Source organism: Eleutherodactylus coqui, chromosome 9 (genome assembly GCF_035609145.1).
Source record: "Eleutherodactylus coqui strain aEleCoq1 chromosome 9, aEleCoq1.hap1, whole genome shotgun sequence".
NCBI classification, from domain to species: domain Eukaryota; kingdom Metazoa; phylum Chordata; class Amphibia; order Anura; family Eleutherodactylidae; genus Eleutherodactylus; species Eleutherodactylus coqui.
The window spans coordinates 132708250-132735449 of record NC_089845.1 but is presented as its reverse complement, the minus strand read 5'-3'; the positions used below and the strand labels follow the sequence as shown (position 1 = coordinate 132735449).

The window sequence follows — 27200 nt, the reverse complement described above, 5'->3', positions numbered from 1 at the left end:
TAAAGATTATCAAGGCTTTTATTAGAAAAGTTATACATAACACGGCATATCAACTATATTCAGGAACAATTATTCTCCAGAAGCAATGAAAACCGACCAAATTGTGTAACAAGTAACAAGATTAATTTCTATAATTAGAACATCCACGTTATCTACAATCTCTTTATACAAAGGGGGTCGGGGGGCTCCGAGGCACGTCCAATAGAAAAGAGCAAAGCGTGCTTAAAGCTTTTATTCTTACATAATGGTGGGCTGGGGTAGACAATGGCTGAAAATCATCTTCAATTACGTATTTTTGTTGGGGGGTAAAGAGTAAAACACATTTATAACCTAGCGGATTGTAACTCAGCAAACTTGGAAAACGGCTACACAAAAAGGGGAAAATGAAAAGGCGAATATCCACAAAAGTCCAAAAATATTCCGTGCTGCTTAATATCGGTCTAGGGGTCGGAGCACCATTTTTCAGCTACAGACCTCTAAAATCCCTGGAAAGAGAAGCGTTAAGGGGGTTGCCCCACGAAAATAAGTTATTCCCTGTCTACAGGACTGATTGGCGAGGGTCTCATCCTTGGAGCCCCCACTGCGCCAGAGAATACATATTTGTAGCATCCTGCAACAAATACATTGGCTGGTTGTATATGCACACCACCGCTTCATTCATTTCAGTGGGACGTAAGATAGCGGGGCCCTTAGACTTGACCATCTTCAGCAATCCCATTAAAATGAAGAAGCAATTGCATTCATTGCAGATGCTAGACTCTGGTTCTTAGGATTGGTGAAGAGTTCCAGCAGACGAAGCCCTAACGATCAGCTAGTTAGTTGCTCCCCAGTTTGTTTGAACGCCCCCTCTAAAAAGTGAGAAAAATCTGGCTGCTTATAGCAGCCATGGAAGGGAGCATAAGAGATACTGTATACATGTTATGGAGCTCATATGTATACAGTAAGCTCCCTCTAGTGGTGGCTATAGGCAGATAGAATATCCTTTGTCTATGCAGAGGACCAATACCATCATTTGTCTATGACAGCTATAAAGCTATCAATCAGCCCAAAGTTTGTGGTCTTAAGATACAAAAAGACAATTACGTTAAAATGGGCAGTCACCTTGAAGAGTCAGGTCTGTCCCATGGTCACATTCATACTAGGATTTTACGAGGGGATCTGGGAGGTTTAAAAGTGATCTTTCAGTATCATAGGACTCAAAGATGCTGCATTACTAGGTCCTGTTAACAGGCCGCCTTAAAGTGGTGAATCAAAGATGGCTGCACGTCACCGACTACCTGATAGACGAATGATGCCTACTAGTGCACAGTGTGTAAGACACTACGCCTGCTTTGATTTACACCAGTGCTGCCCAATCAAAGCAGCGTGCAATGTCTTAGACTACCGATGCATACGAAGGCAGCGTGCATCAGGTAGTCCGTGTAGGGATGAGGCCACCTTTGATTGTCCCGACCCGGAGGGTTGCTTTAAATTATGCAAAAGCTTTTTGTCATCAGTTTAAATCCTACGGAAACGTTACAGGATCATTAAAGCGGTCGCCTCCAACCGTTCTGAAACTACAACCCCCAGCATGCAGCCTACAGCTGTCGGGCCAAGCTAGGAATTTTAGTGTCACAGCAACTGGAGAGCTCAGGCCTAAAGAATAAACACTCATATGAACTACAAATATACCAGCCCTACTTCAACGAAGCGGACAAAGTTTTGATGGGTTTCTACTTTTTCTAACGCACAAGCAGAAAATACCAAGACAGAAGTGTGCAGTATGAATGGCTGAAATGTACAGATATAAATATATAGTATACGTATAGGAGCCAGAGCCACGCTTCCACCACAGGCTATGATGCATTATACAGGAGCGGCTATCAGTAAGGGCTCTACACACGATGCAACTGCATATTGCCAGGATGGACCCAACCCCAAAGCAGCCGGCACTAAACATATGCAGACAAGTAAAAGATTGTATTTTTCTCTCCGTGCTCAGGTCATTTCAGTAGAGTCATAATTGACAGACTTAATCAGTGTGTATTCTAGTAACGAGGAGCTAAATGAATGCCGAGGACTCGTCAAGCTCTCTGGACAATTCTGATGCATTTTTTCTTGTTACTCTGCCTTCCTCTGTAGTTACTCCTGGAAATGCATGAATAAATTGACAGCTTGTGTGTTACCATTCCCCTTGTCAATAGGGTGAGCCTACACAGCCTGACACAAACACTTACTGGATGGAGTCAAAATGTGTTGTGAACCTCCCCATTTACAATGAAAATTAACACTAAGTTGTCGATTTACCCAAACATTTCCAGGAGTGATAATAGAGGAATGTTACAAGGCTAAACTCTAAGAAAAGATGTTCAAGCATTCTCTATTCCATGTCATGGTCGCAGGTAGATTTTTTAAGGGGTCTCATGATGACAACACCTGTCCATTGGCCTATTAGGGCACATGAACAACAAAGTGGGGGGAACGGACGCTCTAGGAGAGAAGCTCCCATTCTGGCAGACTCAAGTGCTTCGTGTATTACACGGACGACCGCTCATCTGAATGATTGCCAAGTGAAGCATCTTCCTTAGCAATATTTTGGCTGGTAGCGGTTTACCCTCGCAGTGATGAGCTGCAGACCCCGCAGAATCGGAACAGAGACCAAGCCGGACTGACTACAGCCAATCACAGGGCGATTGTTTAATTAGATGCGGTGTCCAAAAGAACCAATGCCAATATAAGGCAAAAAACCCAACAGCCAGCCATGATCCGAAACCTGCACTGTCCATATAACGTGTTGGTGAATTATAGCCGAGATTAACGCGTTCCATCCGCAGATCTCACAAAGACAGTTATTGTAAAGTATAACCAAAAATCATTCGCTCCCGGAGGGGGGAGGGGGGGGGGGGTGTCTATTATCTCCTTACAACTTGAGTCTACTTATAAAAATGGTCAAAAACACAACGTACAGATTTTAAAGTTACACTTTTTCTGCAGCGAGAGAAAAATACAAAATTTAGTTTTCCTTTTATGCCTTAAAATACTAAAAAGTGTAAATATTTACAGGATTATTTTACAGTTACTACAAAAATGGAATAAAAACCAATAAAAAGGCCAAACAAACAAAAAGCTACGGCCACCTATAAAGACAGCGCCTTGTGTTTTAACCATGCGGTTCCCAAACGGCATATAGAGCAGCGAGCGTCTTCACACGGTGGAGCGGCCGTTTGGTGGGCTGGAAGCATCGTGCGGCAGGTCAATAATCACGGATCATTTAGCTCGGCACTAAAACTACAGAAGCTTCATTATATACGGATGCAGAGCGCTCAGCGGCAGAGCCTTAAAGGGAACCTGCCCACTATGCCAACATCAGATTAACACTTGTATTCCCCATAAAATCGTTCTGGAGAGTTTTTGTTGCGTCATTCCTCAGTTATTCGTCCCGAATAGGAATAAACTGACAACTGGGTGTTACAATTCTGCTGGTCAAAGGGGGGTGTCCTCACACAGCTAGCATTGATTGGACAATGCTAGAACATATAGGATCTGTAGAGCTCCTGCACCTTTGGCACTGCTTAAAAGGACCATTACTGAAAGTCTAACAACAGAAGCAAAGGCTCATAAAAAAATTCATACCTCTGCTTAGGCTGTTGTGTCACATAGTAGCAGATTCTTAAGCATTGCCAAAAGGTGCAGGAAGCTCTACAGAGGACTGCATGACTTATTACTCATTTTGACTAACTCAGCTGGCATTAAGGACCCAGTGCCAACACAGAGCCAAAAGTATGGATGAGTGTGTAAAACCCCAAAAGGCCAGAAGCATGCTACCACATTTTGGCTCAGTGTTTGCATCCATAATACATAAAACGTGTCTCCGCCTGACCATTGGTCTTCTGACCCACAATGAGCAACAATTTGATGCTTTGAGTTGAGGTCAGGAGGCCTGTAGTCACGCAGGGAGGCACTTGCGTATTATGGATGCAAATACGGAGCCAAGATATCATTGTGTGCTTCTGGCCTAAGGCTCAGCAGCTGCAGGTCCCAGGAGACCACACGTCAGCATAGTGTATATTCCAGTGTCCTGAGGTTTAGCGCCAAGTTAAATTAAAAAAATTATTAAACTGGACGAAAAAATAATTTAAAAGAGTTGTCTGCAGTCACATGGAACGCAGAAGGGGTGACTATAAAAAGTGACAAGTCAGGTGAAAAGACAGAACTACGAGCAGAAGACTGGCATTGAGATTCCAATCTTGAAGGCTCATTACATAGGATTAGTGAAAAAGTACAAAGGCAGGCAAAAATGAAATACTTCCACAAGGAAGAGTTTGTAAAAGATATCTCTGCTGTAAGTTACAGCTGACCAAAGAAGAGAATGTCCCCACATCTGCAATAGGTGAGGAGAACCATTTCTGCAGATGAGCATTGTGTGAGGTGGAAGCGGCATACAAATCAGAATTAGCTGTAAAGGTTTATGTCGCTCGATACTGCACACAGCTGTCCTCGGCATTTCCTCGCTGCTCTACACCTGTTTCAACCTCGAGAGAATTGTAAAATGAGTCTGTGACTAAACCAAATATATATCACATTCACCCATCCACATTTAAAACCCATAAAAATAGATGTTACATTGAAGGAAAATGAAGAAAAAAAACAAACAAACAAAAAAAAAACAACTTTGTACATATTAAACCAGCCAAAAGAAACAAAACCATAGAATAGCCAGGGGTGAGGTCACCAAGGTGACCTGGTGCTGACCGGCATGGCATTCAGGGAAGCCTTTTATTACACCGCTCTGCCATGCAGGCTCCAGCAGACAGGTTGGTACGGGTTGTGAAGCTGCTTGCTTTGGCTGCTGTAGGACCAAATCACACCACGTGAAATCTTGGTCCTGGTGTGGCGATGATGTCGCTGTAGGGCTCCTCCTGGGTAAGTTCAATCGCCTGTTGCTTTTTAAGAACGAGGAAGCTGTAGAACTTGGCTGCGGCTTGCTTCCTGTTTGTGTTTCGACATAGGTCAAGCAAACTGATGGACTCTGCGCCTGTTCTGGCAAGAACTCTCTGTGAAGAGGAGGAAAATACAGTTTATCACGTGGAAAATGGTAACAGCAAAGTCAGTATCAAGGCAAGGGTTAATGTTGCCCTGTTAGTGGACATCCCTCTGTAATAGGACCCCGTGTGAAAATAACATACATACCCCTCCGCTGAGACCCAGTATTACTGCCCGCTGCGGTCCCAGGGTTTGTTATGACAGATGTCACAGGAAACCATGTGAACGCTGCAGCATCACATTCGTGGCACTGAGGATGTGAGCGCCGATGCCAGGAGAACGGGCGATGACGTGGCAACAGTTACCCGATTTTCTGTGACATCTGTCACAAGAATCACGAAGACTGCAGTGCCGGGTCCCAGCGGCCACAGAACGGCAAGTATACCTTTATTATTTTCACACAGGGGATCCTATTGAAAAGGGGTTGTCCGGTTCATGTGTATATGCCATCACTGCTCTATATAGAAGAGCCTAACTTTAAATGGACAGAGCTGGGAAAAGCAGCAAATAATTACTTCCCCTTCCACACTTTGTAGCAGCAAATTCCAAGCGACTACATATCTAGGAGGTTTGATTTTGACTCCTTGGCATTAGGCCAAACAAAACTGAGCTGTCAGATATTAAATGGATACTCCCATCTCAGACATACGCCACAAAAGTCAGATGCAGGTAACAGGTGGGACCTGCACCTCTTGTTCAGACGCCCGCTGCCCCATCCCAGTAGTACAAGGTGGCTAAAATTACAGAAACGGGCACTGCTATAAAGTTTCCAATTCAACTGAAGTTATGCAAGCTGCGTGGCTCGCTGTGCAGTTTGCGAACCTTCTATTGACTTCTACAGGAGTAACAAAAACAGCATAGCCTGACTACGCTGAGCCGTTGCCATAATTCCAACCACCTAAGACAAAATGGCCAACATTTCCCACCTCACCCCCCCTCCCTACGTTATTAGGTTCAATAGTACCCAATACCTCCCGGGTAACGCTGCTGATTTCCGCCATGTTACACGTGGCGGAAAACCAGCCGTGGGCATTAGCCCTTAATTCATTCTTCATAGCAGTGGAAAGGGCCATACTAAAGCAGGCAAATAAGGTGTAAAATGGAAGGAAAGTGATTACTCTCCTTCCTAATGGCCTCCACTGTCAGTCCATTGAATCCTGAAAGGCATGGCAGTGGTCTGTGCCATTCATCGTTCACATGACCGCGGCAGTCTTCCAGGATCGGACAGGCAATGCTGGACAGGTGGAAGGCCATCAGACAAGGCAGAGAAAGGTGAATAGAGAAAGCAATACTTGACTTTTCAATCTCAAAAGCTTGACAATGTAATAAACACTTTGTATATGCACATAGTAGTAATGGAGTAAATGCTGAAAAGGCTCATTTATGAAATATTCCATTTGTCATTCCATAACACAACGGCGCATGTGAAAGAGTCCCCTGGTTTAACGGCACAAAGAACTGTGAAACGTTAGAGGGGTGAACAGTAAACCAGATGTTCGAAGTTTTGTAAGCAGCTGGATAGTTTTTTGGAGCAGCCCGTCTGCTGCCGCTGGACAATATGCCACCTGAAGACTCTAAAACCCACGTGCCATCGTAAAACAAGAGCCCACAGCGCATTTCTAATAAGATGCAAAGATCAAATGATGACATAGAAATGTAAATATTAATGCAGACAAAGTTAGGACGAGCACCAAATGTGTTAAGCGGGTGCTTCCCTCAGCCATACTTAAGACTACAGAAATACACCTTCTCCTACATCTACAAGCACACAAGAGTTGGCATGATGTTCGCAAGTCAAAAGTTTGTTGCCCGCTGAGTGGGGTGGGAATAGGAGCCGGTACCTGAAGACCGTGCAGCATCTGCTGAGTCCTCTTGTTCCAGCGTCGCTCCTCCTGGTCCTGCTCGGTCCCTGTGGTATCTTCCTCCTGCAGCAACAATAACAGCGCTTAGAGAAACATCTGCGAAGCCTGATTAATATTCATAGGATAACAAGTCAAGTAGAAAATGAATTCATATTTCTCAATATCTCACGAGTACCGAGCGCTCGTCTAAAACTACCTGCTTGTCTGATACACAGAAAATGAGTCTCCTGTCTCTGCACTGAGAAAATATTTGACGAAGCAGATTTTTTTTATTGAGATGTTAAAAACCACAGATGTTTTTAATTGGTTGGCAAGAGAGATTGCGACATTACCATTGGGCCCTTTTGGGAGCACAAATATACAGGCGACTCCTTGCGCCAAAAGTTGAATATATAAAAACGGCAATTTATAGCTAACGTTAGTAGTGAAGTTTGAAGGCACCAAATAAAGCAAAGTGGTGGACAGTGAAGGGGCAATTACAGGACGAGGACGCTGAGAAATATCAGTCACCGGGAGACGAATTAGAGCAGCTGTCAGCAATATTACTGCTCTATGCTCGACCAATCCCTTCAGAGGGATATAACACTATGCAGTACGAACGATATATTGGGATATGGTGAACGACTTGGGTTCTTTTCATCACAATTTACATACAAAATTCAAGAAACCGTATAAAAGTGTCTCCCTGTAAATATCCTTTATTAGTCCTACATTGATCCTGACCATCTACAATACATAATTCAGCAATTCCTTATGGGACCAACAAAGCTAGGGCCTCTAGTGAGTTCACAAAATGCAGTTTTGTCACATTCTACTGCCAAATTCTGCAACCATGTAGAGAATATTATAACTTTAACAAACTCCATTCACTCACAACGGTAGAAATCTGCAGTAGAAAAGTCAAGCTGCAGATTTTCAAATGCACAGCATGCTCCGTTGTGGAAAGGCGCTGGATTTTCACACATTTCACTAATTGCAATGCAGTGAGTGACATGGGCAAGAAAGTCATACCTGGATTGTATTGTAGAATTCCACTATTGTGAACTCACCCTTAGGATAGATTTTGTAGAGGTTTTTTTTTTTTGGATTGTGCCACGTTCATTAAGATCAATTGCATTGGTCAAAAATGCTGCAAAATTAAGTCTAAATCACACTTTTAGGGGCCTGTAGTGTTTTTTTTCGCCAAAATTCAGCTTGCTAATTCAGAGGCAGCGCTTGGACTTATGTTGTCATTGAATGGCTGTGATTGGTTAATCGAGCACTGCGTCAGCCAATCAGAGCATTAGCTTCATGGAGGTGGGGTATTTAAACCCTGCTTCCAGAAAGAACAGCTTTGTCGGCTTGAAGGAGGACGCGGCAGCCTGCAGCAGCGATAGAGGCCTGCGCGAGGACCGGAACACTGGCGGTAGACACCCCCCTTAAATAAGATACTGCCTCTTTGGAGGCAAAGATTAATATAAGACAGTGTTTAACTTTCAGGGAAACGTGGTAGTAGTGACCAGCATGCTGTTACAGAGGATCAGCCGCAGCATGTACAAGAGCCAGCAGAAATGCAGTTGATTTTGTGCAGAATTTTACAGCACCAGCAGTGTGGATGATGCTTCTAAAAATCTCATCCACATGAGGACAAGAATCCTGATTAAACTGACCTGCTGTGCGGATTTTCAATCTACAGTATTCAATTTATGCTGCAGATTTCACCTCTTCAAAAGGAGGTTAGATCCGTGTCAAAATCCGCAAGCTAAATGTGGATTTTCAGCTGCTCATAGCTGCTGTACACCCGTTACGTGTGGACACGGCCTTAGAACATCTCAGGAATACATTAGTATACAGGCACATTTGATTTAATCTCTGCAAGAGGATTGCATCTGAGCCTCTGGGAATAGAGCTTTATCCATTTACTAGGACATGATGAAATCATGGAGGCACAAAGTGCTTCTTTCTCAGGGACTGACGATTAATAAAGAGACTTTATATTCTGAACTCTATGGCTAGCTCCACAGATGTAGGCTAAGAGTGCTAAGGGTAAAAAGCAACAGCGACCCTTTACAAGTGGTTACATTCAGCACCTCATGTACAGTAATCCGTACCTCCTCCTCCTCTTCATCCTCTTTTTCCTTTTCCTTGTCAGGAAGAAGGTTGAGTTCAGGAATTAAATCATTGATATTTGGTGGTTCCTCAGGGGGGAGCTCCACTGGAGGCATCTCTATCTGAGGTTCTGGCTCTTGCTGCATATAAAAAAATATATATATATAACAAACAGTGAATATCATTTGCAGTCATACAGGATTTCAGATCTACAAAACAGTAATATTGGTTTAGGAAAAAAATACAAATACTCCATCTATTATATTGGCAGCAGCCAATGACTGCCCATCACACTCACGGGAATTAGCGGCTCTGGTTCCATTTGTTGAGAGTCGCGTTTCACGCCTTGCTGCTGGGGCGGCTGAGCTGGTGGTGGCATCACGGTTTCATCCAACTGAGTCCTGCTTCCCTCCATCATAGACTCCTGTAGTCTACTAGCTTCCTCCAAGATGGGCTGATCTACATGGCAGGAGAAAGGACCATTAACAGTAAACTAAGATGGTCACTACCCGCCCGCTTCCTCCGTAGACTTGTCAGCAATTAAGTGAATTAGCCAACACGGTTTTTAAGCAATTTACCACTTTGGAATATTCACACTCATTGCCAGGCTCTGTGTACACCGTTTGACATATATGCTGGGGGAACATAAAGCAGCCCTCAAGGTATTGTTGGGGCTGTAAAACATTGACACTTTATACTAAATAGGAAAGTGCACCAGACTGCTTTGCTATACAGTAGGCCAGGAGAGGTAGTGGCTTCTTGTGGAGAATGCCAAGTAGGCATAGGAAGACTTTCTAAGCCCATGCAGGGGAGCACTGCATTGCCTAGAAGTCTCCCTACGTCAACTTTGTCTTCTCCACAAGGAGAAAATAGTACTCCGACAGGTCACAGGCCTCTCACCTAGGACCTTACTATGAGCAGCAAGATCCGTGAAACAGCAGCTTGCAAATGGGCATCTTTTCCTTAGGGAGGGTACTAGTTTGGTATATACTCTTAGTCACGTTACAAGGCCTGATATGTCAGACAGACAGTAACTTATAGGGAAGCTGCTTTCTAAGTGGTGCTCCACTGTATAACGAGCCAGGTCTTTACAATTGGAGTCAGTGGGAAATCTATCCTTGTAAAGTAACACATGTTCCAGCCATCTTCCGGAGGCATACATCAATAAAGCTTCCTGAAATAGATCTGATGAGACACTTAAGAGCAGTTTGCATATAGACCCAGTAAATAGGAAGCCATTGTAGACATACCGATAACATCCTGCTGCCTCATCTCCTCTCTTGGAACATCAGGATTTTCAAACTCCTTAAGAAATTCATCCAAGTTGTCGGCTTCGCCACCTTTTTTCCTCTTTTTCAGATCATCAGGTACCAAAGGTGTGAGGCATCGTGTGAACAGCTAAATGGGGCAAAGCAAGTTTGTTGAACAGAATGCATTCCCCTCCATTAAACCAAAACAGGTCATGAGAATCAAGCTACAAACACCACAAAAATGATGAAGTCCTGTTAGGCGGTCAGCTTTACTTAGGGCTGTGTTTGCATGGGCGATTTTCACACACAAGTTCTGTTCGATTGTGAGATTGATAGAACTCGGGCAAAAACTACTCATTTTCAGTGTGTTCATATACTGAAGCGATTTTTCTCTAGGACTGAGTCAGATTGAAAAGTTGCAGCATGTCCTATTTTTGGGCAATTCTTGTTCAAGAATCACCCATTTTTCCTATGAGGGGGAAAAATAAACTGCGTTTGCATGCCATCCGATTTGCATGTCAGTGCAATGCTTTTTTTTTTTACCATATTAAAGGGGTTGTCCCGCGGCAGCAAGTGGGTCTATACACTTCTGTATGGCCATATTAATGCACTTTGTAATGTACATTGTGCATTAATTATGAGCCATACAGAAGTTATCAAAAGTTTTATACTTACCTGCTCCGTTGCTGGCGTCCTCGTTCCCATGGAGCCGACTAATTTTCGCCCTCCGATGGCCAAATTAGCCGCGCTTGCGCAGTCCGGGTCTTCTGCAGTCTTCTATGGGGCCGCTCGTGTAGAATGCCGGCTCCGTGTAGCTCCGCCCCGTCACGTGCCGATTCCAGCCAATCAGGAGGCTGGAATCGGCAATGGACCGCACAGAAGCCCTGCGGTCCACGGAGACAGAGGATCCCGGCGGCCATCTTCAGCAGGTAAGTATGAAGACGCCGGACCGCCGGGATTCAGGTAAGCGCTGTGCGGGTTGTTTTTTTAACCCCTGCATCGGGGTTGTCTCGCGCCGAACGGTGGGGGGGGGGGTTAAAAAAAAAACAAAAAAAAAAACGTTTCGGCGCGGGACAACCCCTTTAACTATTGGAACCACATGCATTTTTTTTTAAAATCTGGGCATGAAAAAACTCATGTACATTAATGCAAATGGTACGTTTAACACCAACACGCATAGCATATACATGAAAAGCTCAGAAAAAGCTAGTGCTATGTATGTCATATTATCACCGACTTGCATTGCATTTGCCATGTGGCCTTACTCTGAAATGCTACAGTGTTTCAGAGAAAGCAGTTTAAGAAAGGAGGCGGGGAAAAGGGTAAAGAGTCATTGCGGCAGCTCCCCGCAAGCTTCTCTCCTCCTGAATGACTAGATTTACAGGTCTCTCCCCATGCGTTTAGGGAGAGACCGACTTATCTAGCTGGGTGGAAGAGCTGCACCAACGAGTAGTCACCTGGTTGCCGATTCCTTTTTCAAGTAGGTTTGCTCTGAAACCACGCAGCATTTTGGAGTAAAATCGGCCTCTCCAATAATTTTTATTAGCATATTCAAAGTGTTTACACATTACCAAAATGTGTTGCATAAGATTATATGGATATTATATGGTACAATTACAATAATGAAACCTCTGCGGTTTGAACACCTTTACAATAAACAGTGGGATCAGGAAGGGGGAGTGGGGTGTGTGACGTTAGGGATAGAGCAAACTGTAAAAACAAAAGACAACATTTTGGTACGTTTTAAACCAAGGGTTCCGCACCTCAATGTACTTTGATATAGCATTTTTTAGGGCCAACACTTTTTTTTATAAATACAATGTTCAGATATAACTTGTTTTAGCTCCACAATAGATGGTGCAGTTGTGGATTTCCCATTTTCTAGTAATCAAAAGCTTTGCTCCTAAGAGGACGTAGTCCAACACCACTGCTGGTTTGGGGAGATTTAACCAGGTCTACTAGAAGCAGGGCTGTCTTAGGAAGTTTGGGATTGGAAATTTTTGTAATGTTGCTAATTAATTTGTATACCTCCTTTCAGAAAACAGCCAACACCTTACAAGACCAAAAGATATGAAGAAGGGTTCCCTCGTTCCCACAATCCCTCTAACATTATACATCAGTACATAGTTATCCATAATGTAAATACGATTGGGTGCAGTACCACTTGGTTGAAAGCTTGTGAGTGGACAGGATGTGCTTCAAAAAAGTTCTAACCATTTTTCCATAGGCATCGTTTCCCCCAAATCTCTATCCCAGCTCAACATATGGCATCTTTTTTGTGGATTTAAGCCTGTAGAGGCTGTTAATATTTCTGTGTATAGTAGGGAGGACAAGGATCTGGTTTCATTTATTTCCGTTTCCAGGAGAGGACCGCTCATTTTTGGGGATTGTATTAGCCATGAAAGGGATTGGTTTAAGATAGCGGAGCGTCAATAGGCTTCGAGGTTGAGTCGTCCCACTCCTCCCTGGCAGCAGTAAAACAGCTCTTTAATGAGGGAGCCTGTATGGATTTCATTCTGCACGCGGGTCAAGCAGCATGATCATCATGACAGGTTCCCTTTTAAATAAACACCAATTTAACTGGTAATGGCAACATTATCCAGAAAAATAAAAAAAATACACAGGATCACTTCACCTTCAGAAGTCGGGCATTCCACAAAGGCTGAGCAGGCAGAGAGAAGAGCTTCTCTACGCCACCAGTCTCCTTCCACATCATCAGCTTCTTGGTAGGAGGCGCCAGGTCCAAAGTGGTGACTATGTCAGAGTAATCGCTCAGCTGGGCACGGATGGTTTTGCTGTCCAACTCCTTAACGCTGTCAACGATCAGCTTCCTTTTTCTCTTGGCTTTAGTTTCCTTAACTAAAATGAGAAGTCAATTAAAATGTAAAGACCTTTGCAGAGGAATAGTTACTGCCAGTTAGCGAGTTCTCCAATACTCTGCATCATTCAAACTGAAGCCCACATTGTAAAAGATACATATACATATAGTTAGTCACCTGTAATGTCAATAGGCTCCAGTGCAAAAGCTTCCTCTTCATTGGGAACCAAAGTAGTCTGGTCAGTCATGGTTGGCAGGGGTTCGACAGGATCTACAGAATCCGGGCTGTCTGGTCCACCCACTGAAACAAAGTTAGGACGGACATGAGTGGCGAATGCAACTTTGTGAAGTGAACATCCACAGCATGTCTAAGACGACAACACCCACTTGAAGCAACATCATCATCATCCAAGTCATCATCATGGGCAGGCTGTACTGGCAATGCAACACCTTCCTCTGGAATAGCTGGTGGGTCGTCAAAGATGCCGCCTCCATCGTTGCTCAAAAGCTTATCATCTAACAAAAAATAAATAAAAAGTTCTGATAAAGAATGTGTGGAAATAAGCCGATACGACAAGTTTGTAATGTGGTTATTGTTTAAACCCAATCGTGTCTTACCAGTGGAGTAACTAAAAATGACATATGGAATGCAGAACCAACAAAACAGAACATTGGAGAAAGTCCTTACACCACAGCTAATGCTATAAATTCATCTGGATGGCTATTTAATTTACTGACTCCTTGCAACCCCCAACCAACGCCAAAATATTGGCTCTCATTAGTCGCAAGGTCCAGCACTATACACTTTGTAGTCACTGTACCGGGTTTTGTAGCTTAATTCTATCCACTGCGGAATATGTTGGCGCTATATAAAGGTTATTATCCACTTCATTTTTTTCCCCCCACCAAGTAAAACTAGAAACACATTTTCCATTTTTTAATTAGTTTTAACTTATAATTGTAGATTTTTTTTATTCTATTGTTTGAACAGGACTATGAAGGGAGCCATCTTGTCTTTACTGCAGAGATAGGCTTTGCATCATCATTTAGAGATTTACAATAGAGAGTATGGACCATTCACACAATGGACAGGAGCTGACCCAATGACTTCTATGTGAGTGTTCTAGTGATGCTCTGTGACCTGTGCAGATATCATTATCCAGAGGGGGAGGAGGTGAGCTGTGATCACCTATTGTGAATCCTATGTTAACTATATACAGGTGTTATCTGTCATGATCCTGCCTGTCGTGATAGTGAGAAGTTCTCTTTACAGAACAGGAAGTGTCAGACTATTCACCTCAGCGGTCAGTGTGACAACTGCAGGATTTTCTGCCTTTTTTTTTTTTTTTTAAATCTAGACTGTGGTACCAAAATTTTGAAAATAGGTTTAGCAAAAACTTTATTTATACAGTAACTCCTATTCTGATGACAAATTCCCTTGAAAAATAGGTCCAAGTTGCACCGAGCTGAAGTACAAGCCGCAGCCACGACATAATGTACAGAGATGTGCCTGAAAGTTAAAAAAGAAAAAAAAAAAGCACTAAAAACAAGGAACAGCCTGCTCGCTGTAGTCTCTTCAATCAGCTGAGGTTGCCAGAAGTAAGACCCCATCCTAATTTGTCATCCCGAGGATGCGGAGTCCTGAAGAGCCCCTTTCATTTACATTGTTACTTATGACAACTACTATTATCACGTTTGTAAGCCACAAGCGCAGGTCCATACCCAATATGCCACCATCGTTGCCCTCTCCAAAGTTGTCGTCTTTATACTGCTCATCATACTCCAGGTGGTTGGTCTTCTCATTCAGCTGACTAGCGTTCTGTTCAGGCTCCAATAAGAGGTTCGAGGCACTGGTGCTGACCAACATGTCATCCTCGAACGCACTGCCTTCCCGCATCATCTCTCGATCATCCATGCCAAAGTCACCTGGAATATTCATATATCATTACTACAGAAATAAACATACAGCGCAGAAAGGGCTGCAAAATGCTAAATAGTTTCTGGGATCAAAGAATAGTGGATTGTAGTAATAATGAGCCATTTTCATCTGTTAGCCCTTGTGGGGGTTGTACCAGAATTACAATCCCATTACCAATTCTGAGAACTGGTGATCCAGTGTCCCTCTCATAGCAACCCCCGGAGTGAGAAGGAATGGCACAACAGTCTCCCAAGTGAGCTGCCACTCCGTTTAATCTCTACGGGACTGCGGAGTTAGCCGAGCAACAAGCACTCAGGGATTGCATTAGCTCCATTCACCGACTTCACTGCAGCTGGTAGAAGCATCCCTGCAGTCACAAGAGGTGGACACAAGACCTCGGTTGTCAGTGGTGAGACCCCCACTAATCAGCAACTTATCCCCTATCCTGTCGATAGGGGGTAACCTGTAATACTACTACAACTGCTTAAAGGGGTTCTGTCTAAAAAACCAAAACACACATTTCTATACTTCCCCATTCCTCCCCAGACAGTCTCCTTACCAGATCTTCACCTCCCTGATCTTCTCCTGGCTCCTCCAGTCCCCCGGGTCACGTCAACCCCAGCCGGCCGGATCCTCCTCTTCCTGTGACGAAGCATACATTGCCAGCATTCTGCTTCTTGCAGGGCAGTGTATGCTACGTCACTGGATAGCAAGGAATGCTGAATTCTCGGCAGCCTGCTTTAGCGTGAATGCACATGCACGAAATCTGGCTAATACTATAATCAAACACTAACAGCGAGCTATCGCTCATGTGCACTCTAAAGTGGGCTGCCGATGTTTTGGCATTCTCTGCTAGGCAGTGAAAGCTACGTCACTTGTAGCATTCACTGCTCTGAAGGAAGTAAACTGCTGCTAAGGGGCGCTCCAAAACAGGAAGAAGAGGATCTGGAGGTGAGGTGACCAAAGGGACTGGAGGAGCCAGGAGAAGATAGGTGAGGAGAAGATGCAGTAAGACGACTGACTGGGGAGGAATAGGCAAGTATTGATTTATCTTCTAATAAAAAAACCCTTTTAAAGTAAAAAATAAAAGGTATTCTGTAGTATATGTACATACTAAACATTACCCTTTATAAAAGGAGGAGTTATATATTAGAAGAGAAACCTTCACACTTCATGCATTTACCAGAATTGCTGTGGCTTTTGTATCATTCTTGCTCTGGCACACAACCCAAAGTAGCATTAGAGGTGGGGAAGAGAAAAGTCGTCACATACCAAAATCATTGTCTTGCAGAATGTTGATATTTCCAACCTCTTCCCTCATGGTGATTTCTTCCACCCGACTCTGGTTCAGGCTGAACTGCTGGGCCACATCAATGTCACTTAGGAGAAGGGGAGGGAAAAATAAGGTCACTTTTCCGCCACCGACAAAGTAGTCAGGATTGAGAATATACTTGAAAGGATAACAGTGACGAGTCTCCACCGCTGATCAACCAACAATACTGCTTACTCAAGATCTGGCAGAGGCTGATCAAAATCATGGAACTCCTCCGGCAGTGTGATGGCATTGTACGCAGCTTCACGATTCTCCTCCGGTAAGTCCACCACACCTACAATAGAAGTATTAGGGTTATTTAATGTGAGTGAGATACCTCTGACTAGAAAACCAAAAATTTGCGAGGCTCCTGTCACACAGGCAGCTTTTCAGATGAGTATTTCTAATCTCTATTTGGTCTGTGCTTTGTGAAGTGTTATACGGAGTGAGTGAAAATCTCTATATATTTTTCATTGCAGAGTTTTTAAAGCCAAACATACTCTACTCTTTTCAGTATTTGATGAAAAAAATACCAGTTATAATATATGGAAAGTGAGTAAAATATGGATTCATCTATCGCATTTCATCAGAATTTGCACTCACTGGTATATTTTTTGCAAAAAAAAATAAAGTTATCTGTACCCGCCCGTTAGAAAACACAAAAGCAAAAACCACAAAGTAAATGCTACAGTTCAAAATAGGAAATGCTCTGATAGTCACCAGTCTGACTACTCCAATGAAAATCAATGTTGTTTATGGTGTCTGTATTACACGCGTAACACAGAGCAAATACACCCGTGTGAATGGGGCCATAGGGAGCGAGGAGAAAACCACCACATCGATGGAATGGAGTTTGTTATATATTGTACTCAGGGAAGGGGGCGTACAAAAATAGAAATTATTCTGTTTGATTTCCGTTCAACAGAACCACCACACCGCCTGCGATTGTAAAATAGATTGTAAAGCAGCAAAACAAAAAAAGAAAACAAAAACCTGTTGAACTTTAAAAACCTTATCGCAAAGGATAAGAATCCAGTGCAAACAGCCATATAACAGGATAATTCATTTAGATTCCTGTGTAAACGCTGCGGCGACTGAACAAAAACGTTTCAGTATCCAGAAAACAGAACGTGGCATTCAGTGTAAACAGCAGTCACTTCTGAACAACCGTTTGCTTAGTGTGAATGCAGGCGGGTGGAAGAAAACTCCCTGCCTGCCTCTGCTTCCATTCTGGTAGCCCTGTGAGCAATGCCAGTGATGCTCACTGTTGAGTAACAGCACAGAAGTATCACTGGGACGAGCCCAACAGCTTGTGTACAAGGACCCCATCTATCCATTTTTTGACAGACCCGTCAAGATATATATGATCTGTGCGCTTCAGTTAGACATCAGTTTTTTACACCTTGAAAGAGATGAAACCGATCCATTAAACTGATAAAAATGTGAACCCGGTTTCAGATGTAAACTATGTTTTATAGTTTCTTCTTCATCTTTCTGTCCATTTAAGACCAGCCAGCAAGGAGGTTGTGAACTGCGGTCCCAGGCGCTCGTCCAGTTCCTGATCTGAAGCTGTGATTACATGCCACCCTAAATTATGATAACTGCAGATACAAATCTTACACAAATTGAAGTCTAAATGTCTGAAAGGATCACTTAGTTGCTGAATCTTATCGGCTGTGCGCTCCACATCAAGCATCCTGCTCTGTGGCGATAACGTAAAATGTCATTTCACAGGAGCAGGGCGCTCGGGAGATAGATGGGACGCCGGGCATTTAATTGTGGACAGAAAAACAAAACAAAAAACACAACATGGTCTCATCAATCGGTGTGATGGTAACGCTTCAAGAAGGACTCCTTTACTCTGCTGGAAAATTGCTTTGAGATAAACAGATTACGAAATCCGGCAGCGAGCCATTACTCACCAGGGCGAAAAGCCATCTTTATTTTGATAAAAGCTTCATTACAGTCGGCAAGGAGGTACTTGGCCTTCCTGTGATAGATTCTCACGACGCCCAGAAGAAGATGCCCAGAAGTCCGTAGAGCCATCTTCACCTAGAATGACAGGGACCGGTTACAGGAGGCCGACAGAGCTGGTTTATACGCAGCCGAGTCACCGCAGTGAACGGATCGGTTACCTTGGGTGAAATGATGCTCTCCACGCTGCTCTCCAGGTTGCACTCAAACACGTGGGCCTTCGTCAGCTTCTTGTCCCAGTGGGCCGCCAGCCAGATTTTGGCTAGCGGCCCCCTCTTGCTCAGAACAAAGTGTGCGTAAAACATTTTCTGACTCTTTAGTTACCTGAAAGACAATGAAGTAAGAGAGTTAGCAAGCGCGCAGACGACTACAGTAACACTACTATTTCTGGCATAAAACAGATTTGGGCAGCAGTCTTGGGAGCAACTTTTATGTAATTACAAAATTGCATATTGAGTCCCAGGAATACGTGCCACAGCGACGGCTTTGCCACGATGGATTGTCCACCACGTGTGGACGAGATTTTTGCCAAATCTCATCCACATGGCTAGCCAATCCCAGGATTAGCAGCCGCAGCCAGATTTGCCACAGCGAAATTCCTCGGCAAATCCGCCATGTGACCGCAGCCTTACAATGCACAAATTACATGTTAGAAAAAAATTGCATCAATTTATTAACTTTCAGACATGATTGGCGCGGTGTGCCATACCGATACTGCAGAGTGCTTATATCAGTTGCATTGCCCAGCAAACTACAATGCGCCATAGCAATGAACAAACATTCAGTGCATTAAATGTTCCTTTAGCCCCTGCCCCGTCTGTAGAGAAGAGTCTTAAAGGGTTGTATCGGAAAGTTACCCTAAGAGGGGTCTCCCGTCCTGCACCCCTTGCAGTGAGGAGACTGAATGAAGCGCTGTCACACAAGCACGTTAACGGTCCATTCACTTTCAATGGGACGGCGGAGAGAGCAGCGAGTGATCAGGTCTTTCCTTCAGCCCCAGGGAAATAAAAATATATGGTTTTTCAGCTTTATTTCAGTTTCCTCTAAAAATAGGGCAGAGAGCTGGAAACCCTGAGCTGACCCCAACGCCGTATGAGAACAGCCAAATAGGAGCATTTGGGCGTTATGCAAGGACACCCGTGTACAGAAAGCAGAAGGGGAGCTGCACAGTTGTGGCCTCATACAGCTGCCGATCAGAGACTTATAAGGTGAACATCCGCACGGAGCTCCTCTAGGACGCGTCCACGCACCTTAGGGCCAAAGGAGGCGACGGCCTGGATTTTCATCATTTTTAGGAATTAAACCCCCATGTTGTGAACGTAAGATGCGTAGTGCAGGTAGATTTACACTTGTACTAGACAACCGTCCTAGCAATAATCGCTCAGCGAATGGAGGCGGAGCGCGCCAGAGATGGTTTCCGGTTGTCCGCTACCACTCACTGTAACCGGCAGTCGTTCATAAATGGCAGAAGTGTAGCGACCAGGTACCGGCACTACTGACATCTCAGGGAGACCGTCACCATGTGCATTTACTGTACTGTAGTTGATCATATGTCTGTATCCCCTGTGACTTAGAGACTGGAGACTCCCCTTCTATTGGTCAGACCCTGTGTTAGCTTAGCCCTGATTGACAGGAGAGGTTGAGCCAGAAGATCCTAGAAGCTTCTGGAAGGGGAGGTTACACAAGACCATGCACTTCCTGTTCGGGTCAGATTAGAGTGTGTTGAGCAGAGCGGTTAGCAATTTATCTGTTCCTACCCCACTGATGGAGCGTACAGCACCTCAATACTGCAGGATTATCTCCAGGGTGCGTGTGTGGAGACCGGCAGGAGTGAAGACCGCCTGGACCTGAAGGGAAGGTACAGGCGCTATTGTGAGGGGATACAGGTCAGAACAGGGACCACCTAAAGCAAGTTGATTGGGCTGTTGGCAGATGCACAAAAATAGTTCCTTGGGCTTATGCAGAGACACATGCTGAAGATACTGGAGTACTTGTAAACTCCTTGACTGCTGTGGCCAAGATTGGCTGTAACCTGTGACGGAGGGCTCTGTCCGCGGATGCAGATTTCCGCAGCGGATGCCCTGCGAGTCATCATTAAATGGATTTTATTTGGGTCAGCATCGCCATACAGCGCTTGAGGTTCTCGTATCTTACACTGATCCACCACAGGTTGTTAGCAGCATGGAGGCTTTAGATAGAACGATCATTTATAGAAACCCCCCAAGCACTAGATCATTCAGATTTCCAACGACCCAACAAGTGGCTTATCTCATGCCAGCATGGAGATCATTGGCTCGTTTGTTCTGTTAAGTGATTAAGAACAATTAGCGATGCGTCTGCCTGCATACACAAACGACTCCAGCATCATTCGCTTGTTCGCATGCTGAATCGTTCCATCTACAAGGGCCCTAGGGACAAGTACACGGCTAGAAGCCTCATGTGAGCGGCGGGTAGAACCGCCAGCGGGGTAACAAGTGCCAACATGAGGGATATTTACCATCACCTGACATTTGTAACCAGTGACATGAATTGCTTCTAGGTACAGTGAGTTTATACTTCAGGTGTGCGATACATGGTCACACCTCCCGTGGGGCGCATCGCCCCGGCATTTGCCCAAAACAAGTGATGTACAATCCCGTTGGAACCTCCTACACCGATATTCCTATTTGCCTTTCCAGAAATGTTAATAAAGTTTTTTTGGAAGCCCACATGACTGCAGACATATAAAGCGCCCCCTCTGGATGGCCACAGCAGCGACTGACCGCCTGATGCATATGGGGTATTAGTATACATCATTAGCGCCGTCAATTGTATATTGCGTGCGTCATATGCTGCACCAATATTGCATAGGCAGCCATGTTGCAGCTCACACAACCTCAGCATGTTCTACCTTGGCTCGTATTACCTATGCATATACGCCCAGATAATGCATGGCGATGGGCGGCCAACAGCCCGTACACAACATTACGGCATACAGGCTACATGCGTGTATCTCACAGCCTGCAAGATACACTTGTGAGAGCTTATTGCCATGGCTGTATGCGCAAGACGCAGCATGCATCGTTCCACCGCTTTGAGAGACGGCCATTGCTGTGTATGGTAGTGGTTGCGGACTGTGCGTGGCGGCGTATCTCTTTCATGCTGCCGGGTGTGGTGTGACTAATGCCACGCGCTCTCTCATCGCCATGTTGCGTATTAAAGCACCACACGTATTGCACATGGAGGGCGTTCAATGCGAAACCCCTATAGAACAATACGGCCAATGAGATTCAGTGCGCTTCCAGTGGCTCCGTAACCGCCCTCCATGTTAAGATACTCCACCCGCTTTATTAACCAGTGCTGTCCACCAGGGCAGCGACTAGGGCCGCTCTCACACGGATGGATTTGAAGTACAGATTCCACGACCGGCGTCTGTGCGGACGACGCGTAGTAAAACATGGGCACTGAAAAGCATGAATTTTCGACTTTTCCTTCACACTCACTGGTACAAATTGCGTATTCCACGGGCGGAACAAAAAATCATAGCATGCTCTATTTTCCAACGTGCGTCCAGAATAAACAGATGGAAAGATATAGCTTAAAGATTTGTACAGTATATCTGCACATATTTGACATATTGCAATTGAAAGTGTGAAAAATTATTTTTTCCAAAACTCTCAATTTTGGGGCTTTTAAAAAATATTCATAAATTCTGAACCGGTCCAGATATGGGGAAAAAACAATATCAGAATCACTGGGCTATGCAAAACCTGTACAGAGTTATGGTAAAGGGACGTCAGATTTGCAAAATTTGGCTCCGTCACTAAGGGGTTTAAAATAAAATAAATAAAAGTCCCAGCATGCTCCACTCTGCTCTGCGCCTCGCGCACAATTGACAGCGACGCCGCCGGAAAAAACGTTAAAGAAAAAAAAAATCTGTACTGCACGTCTGATGGTGAGCCGTGCCGACCATCCACAGTACAGGAAAGAGAAAGCAGGTAGATACGGATGTCGCTGCTGCCAGGGCCAGAACACTACCCGCCTGTGTGCAGGCGGCCTTAGAAAGATAACTGTCACGGACTGCAGAAGGCGCTGGTTACACTTCTGCAGGCAGCAGGAAAACTGACAGTCCCAGTGTACAGAACCCTTAGCTTCTGTGGGGGAGGCGCACACTTATATGAGGGGGGTGGGATGCAGCCGTATACCACAAGTGACTACCATGGACAAACACCGACTGATGGTCAGCCTAGGGACACAGCACTGTATCTTGGATGCCACTTTGTGAGTCCCGGGCTCACAGACGCCCTCCCAAACCCAACTCAGAGCAACACACCCTCCTGTGCTTGGGTCATCAGACCCGCACCTCCGTATTACAGATGCAACACCAGTGGCACTGGCCTTATGTTGTGCGCTACAACATCCCAAGAAAGCCTGGAGTAGAGAGCAGGTAATCACAGGCCCCTCCCCCCTTGGACACATTTAGAGAAGAGATTTAAATATCTGACCTGTAATTGTTCTCCTACAGGAGAGACTTTAGGCTGCTGCTTCCCTATAAACAGGTTAGACGGACAGGTTTATGGTAGAAGTGATCAAACACAAGGGTGGTAAGGGGATTTAAAAAAAAAAAAAAAAATCATCAAAACAAAAAGCCCCCAAAATATATTTGGCATCACAGAGTCCGATCCCAACAAGCATTATTTGTGGTGCAGGGTGGTCAGACGACAGCACTGCGCTTGTTGTTGGCTACCTGTGCTAAGAAAACAAAAGTTGTTTGCTATAAATAGAAACTACAGGACATTCCGCAAAAAGTGAGCCCCCCCCCCGCCGACAGAAATAGTCAGAGGTCAGCAGGAGGGTTTGTTTTTTTAAGTACTAGTCAAAAAATACAATATACATGTTTCTATTATATCACACACACTTGGCATCAATCCTACTAAAGAATGAGGTTGGCATTTTTGCCAGAGGGTGATCATAAAAAACAAGACCCCCAAAAGACAGAGGACCCCCCCTTCCCATGTCACTTCATCTTCCAGTGCATACGTTATTGGAAACTACATTTCATCCCACAAAAATGAAGATGGCGGCGAGGGAAACAGAACTGATGATTTTTTGGAAGTGAAGAAATACCAAAAATGGAAAAAAAAGTTATTAAAGGGTTAAATCTGTGGAAATGTACAGCTTTACATTCACACAAGTCTGCGCTGAACGGCTCACTTCGCTATCCCATGAGGAGACTGCAGGAAGGGCGGTCACATGCTGCGCACTACGCAACCCCCCGGAAGTCAGCAGGACAGTAACACTTGTGGGCCCCCTGTAGGCGGCACGGGTCTCATCGTCACACTGTATAGTAACACCTCTGGGCACTCCGTAGATGGCACGGATCTCATCCTCACGCTGTACAGTAACACTTGTGGGTGCTCCGTAGGTGGCACGGGTCTCATCCTCACGCTGTATAGTAACACCTCTGGGCGCTCCGTAGGTGGCACGGGTCTCATCGTCACGCTGTACAGTAACACTTGTGGGTGCTCTGTAGGTGGCACGGGTCTCATCCTCACACTGTACTGTAACACTTCTGGGTGCTCCGTGGGTGGCACGGGTCTCATCCTCACGCTGTACAGTAACACCTCTGGGCCCTCTGTAGGTGGCACGGGTCTCATCTTCACGCTGTACAGTAACACTTCTGGGCGCTCCGTGGGTGGCACGGGTCTCATCCTCACGCTGTACAGTAACTTCTGGGCGCTCCGTAGGTGGCACGTATCTCATCCTCACACTGTACAACACCTCTGGGCGCTCCGTAGATGGCACGGATCTCATCCTCACGCTGTGCAGTAACACTTCTGGGTGCTCCGTGGGTGGCACAGGTCCCATCGTCACGCTGTACAGTAACACCTCTGGGCCCTCTGTAGGTGGCACGGGTCTCATCGTCACACTGTACAGTAACACTTTTGGGCGCCCTGTAGGTGGCACGGGTCTCATCGTCACGCTGTACAGCAACACCTCCGGGCCCTCTGTAGGTGGCACGGGTCTCATCGTCACGCTGTACAGTAACACTTCCGGGCCCTCTGTAGGTGGCACCAGTCTCATTGCACGGCTGTACAGTAACACCTCTGGGCGCTCCGTCAGTGGCACAGGTCATCACACGTGCGCATGTAATCTTGGGTGGTATAGGAGTGCAGTAACCCCCTGCCCGCGCCCTCTTTACACCTATTCACCAGGTTATTCACAAACAACACAGCGGCTCAGCTGATGCCCCTCACCCCCACCCTCCCCAACCCAACAGTCAAGTGAGTGGGAGAAAAACAAAACCAATCCTGCAGGTTCTCCTGCGCCCCCCATACAGGCGGGCCCGGCTGTGATACGGACCAGAACACGACTCACTGCCAAGTGTTTACGTGTAAAAGGGCATCTGAAAACATCATTTTACTTCAATGGGTCTGTAAAATACGGAGAACCCCCACGTGCGGAGCGCCCCTGCAGCCGCTCTCAGGCGTACCCGCTGCCCGCAGTAGATGGGTAATGACACGGGTGTACGTTGATGTGTAACACTCAGGCCGGTGGCACGGACTTGTATATCCTGTACGCGGCGGTCCGGGTGGCTCGCTGGCGCTCGTGCGCAGTACAGATTTCCCTAATTCCGTGCCAGGTGATGCAGAATCCGCGACCTTCCCACAACACCAATGGCGGACGGCCGCCGGTCAGATCACACTGACTGCAATGGGGGCCGCCCACACGGAAACCGCAAGAAACGCGTTTCCCCCCCAGCAAGCAGTAATCCCAGCAACCATCCGCCGGGGAGCGCCGGGGAGCGACAGCAATGCTCCATCCCTGCTGATGAACATGGAACGTCGCAGATCACCGCATGGGTGACAATCATGGATTCCACAATCCAAATCCGCCCGAGCGCAGCCGACCTCTGACCTCCAGTCCGCAGAACCTGCAGCATATTACTGGTACTTCTAAGCAGCGGGTCTGCGGCGGTGACCGTGACGGCGGTGTGCGCTCTATTACCGCGTATCTCACGGACGCAGTGCGGCCTTTTTCTCCTTCCCCGATCGGTTTCATAGCGAGGGATGTGTATGTAACCGCCGCCCCCATGTATGGCGCTCACGGTGCGCCGTGTAACAGCGAGCCGCCATCTATTAGTCTTCCACGTCTACACGACCAACAGGAGGCCATGAGCGCCATCAGACAGCCGTGCGTCGCACACGTAACACGCGGACATGAGAATTATAAAAAAAAAATCCAATCCGCACCCCCGGCGGCGCCTGCGAGCGCACGCGGAAAACAAAAACACAGCTGGGAAAATGGACGCACAGACGAGAAAAAACCGCTCAGCACAAAGTGCGTTGTTCACGGCCCGCACTGCGCAGAACACTGAACTATCCGGCCCGTCTGTTAAGGCGTATTCCTGCGCCGCGGCACGTACACGTGTTTATTTACAAACAATACGGCCGAACGGCGGCGATCTGCGGAATGCGCTATTTAACGCATTTTAAAAAAAATAAATTAAGAAGGTATTTCCGCCTGGATCTCCGGCCGTAATCCGGCACTAATGCCCACAGAGCCCCCATGACGCAGCGCCGGGGACATCCGCTGCACGTCGCCACACGACCGCGAGGAAAAAGGATCACTTCCTGCAATTTATTTTTAACGCGCGCAAAAACACTGCATCCAGGATGTAACGGCGAGCGGCGGGCAGCGAACGGGCACAGATCACAGCCCAAACCAGAGTACACCCCCTCAGCGGGCAAGCAGGCTACTGCTCTCTGCTATCAGCCAGTGCACGGGGACTAGCGGCCTCACACACACGGCGGCTCTGCAGGACAAGCCCGGGCCTGAACCCGCACGACGGAGAGGCCGCAGCGCCCCCTACAGCCGGCAGGGGGGCACCCCGCCCGCTCACAGCCGGCATATAGGTGACGTATGGCGGTACGAGACGCCGAGGATCCGGCTGCGGCCTCCTCCTCCGGCCCGCCATGTTGGAGATCCCCCTCCGGGAGGACTCCGGCCACAAGGCGGCGCCTCAGCCGCTCCCGTCCGCGCTCCTTGCCCCCCTCGGACACTCACCGCCGTGTGCTGCCCTCCGGTCTCCGCTCAGGCGGCCGCCGCTCTGCTCCGGCCTCTCAGCCGCTGCCAGGTCCGCACTCAAACAAACAAGATGGCGGCCGCGCCCCTTCCTGCCGCCCAAACAGCGCGTTCAAATCCGCAGGATGTTTACTGATGAAATAACACAGGCCGCCACCATAGAGAGGAGCGGAAGACGGGCCAGAGCGGCGGCGTGCGTCTGACGTCAGGGGGAGGGGCTTTGTCGGGAAGAAGCCGCCATCTTGGTGCAGGAAATGATATGAGGACTAGAGGAGGGTTTATTGTGGTGGGAGGTTTACATATTACTAGATAATAAATTGGATTATTAGGGGCTGTCACATGGGGCGGAATAGGGCGCAGGGCTGATGTGAACTTGTTGTGTTTTTAATTGCAGAATGCAATCTGCGTAATTTCTCATTTTTTGCGTTTTTTTCGCAGGTTTTAGCTGCAGAATTACATCTCCCATATGGTAGAAATCCACCAAACAAAACCGCCGGATAGTCTTAGTCCAGCGTCGCACAAACGGGCCGGGTCCTGCATACGGAAGACCTGCGATCATTCACGGAAAGTAATTGCAAATTGTCGCGGCAGATCGCAGATGCACGCGGTTTTTCACAATGCATTGTGTATCATCTGCGCAGAAGAAAGATCTCTCTCCCCTCCCGCCGGCTTTTCTATCTATTTTCCCATGAAGTTGCGAGTGGTTCCGCCGGTCATATGCAATGTTAAGAATTGCGTATGCACTGCGGATAACTCATAGCCATAGACTTCAATGGAGGTCATCCGCGCTAAAATAGGGCATGCTGTAATTTTTCTTCTGCTCGCGGAATCTGTAATTCCTACCGGGACGTCTGAGCGAACCGGGGAATGTCAATGCCCACATATTACCATG

At 46.2% G+C, this 27200-nt stretch overlaps 1 protein-coding gene across 1 annotated transcript; it reads right to left on the bottom strand.

The window, feature by feature from the left end:
* On the bottom strand, positions 1–26444 carry RAD21 (RAD21 cohesin complex component). Its single transcript, XM_066578523.1, has 14 exons — positions 26291–26444; positions 18406–18568; positions 18193–18322; positions 16466–16565; positions 16231–16337; positions 14763–14966; positions 13428–13556; positions 13219–13341; positions 12858–13081; positions 10223–10370; positions 9271–9431; positions 8975–9112; positions 6864–6947; positions 1–5033 (listed from the first exon to the last, which is right to left on the bottom strand). The coding sequence occupies exons 2-14, from the start codon at positions 18547–18549 to the stop codon at positions 4842–4844; spliced, it is 1884 nt and encodes a 627-aa protein (XP_066434620.1). The 5' UTR covers positions 18550–18568; positions 26291–26444; the 3' UTR covers positions 1–4841.
* Between the last annotated feature and the right edge of the window lie 756 nt (positions 26445–27200).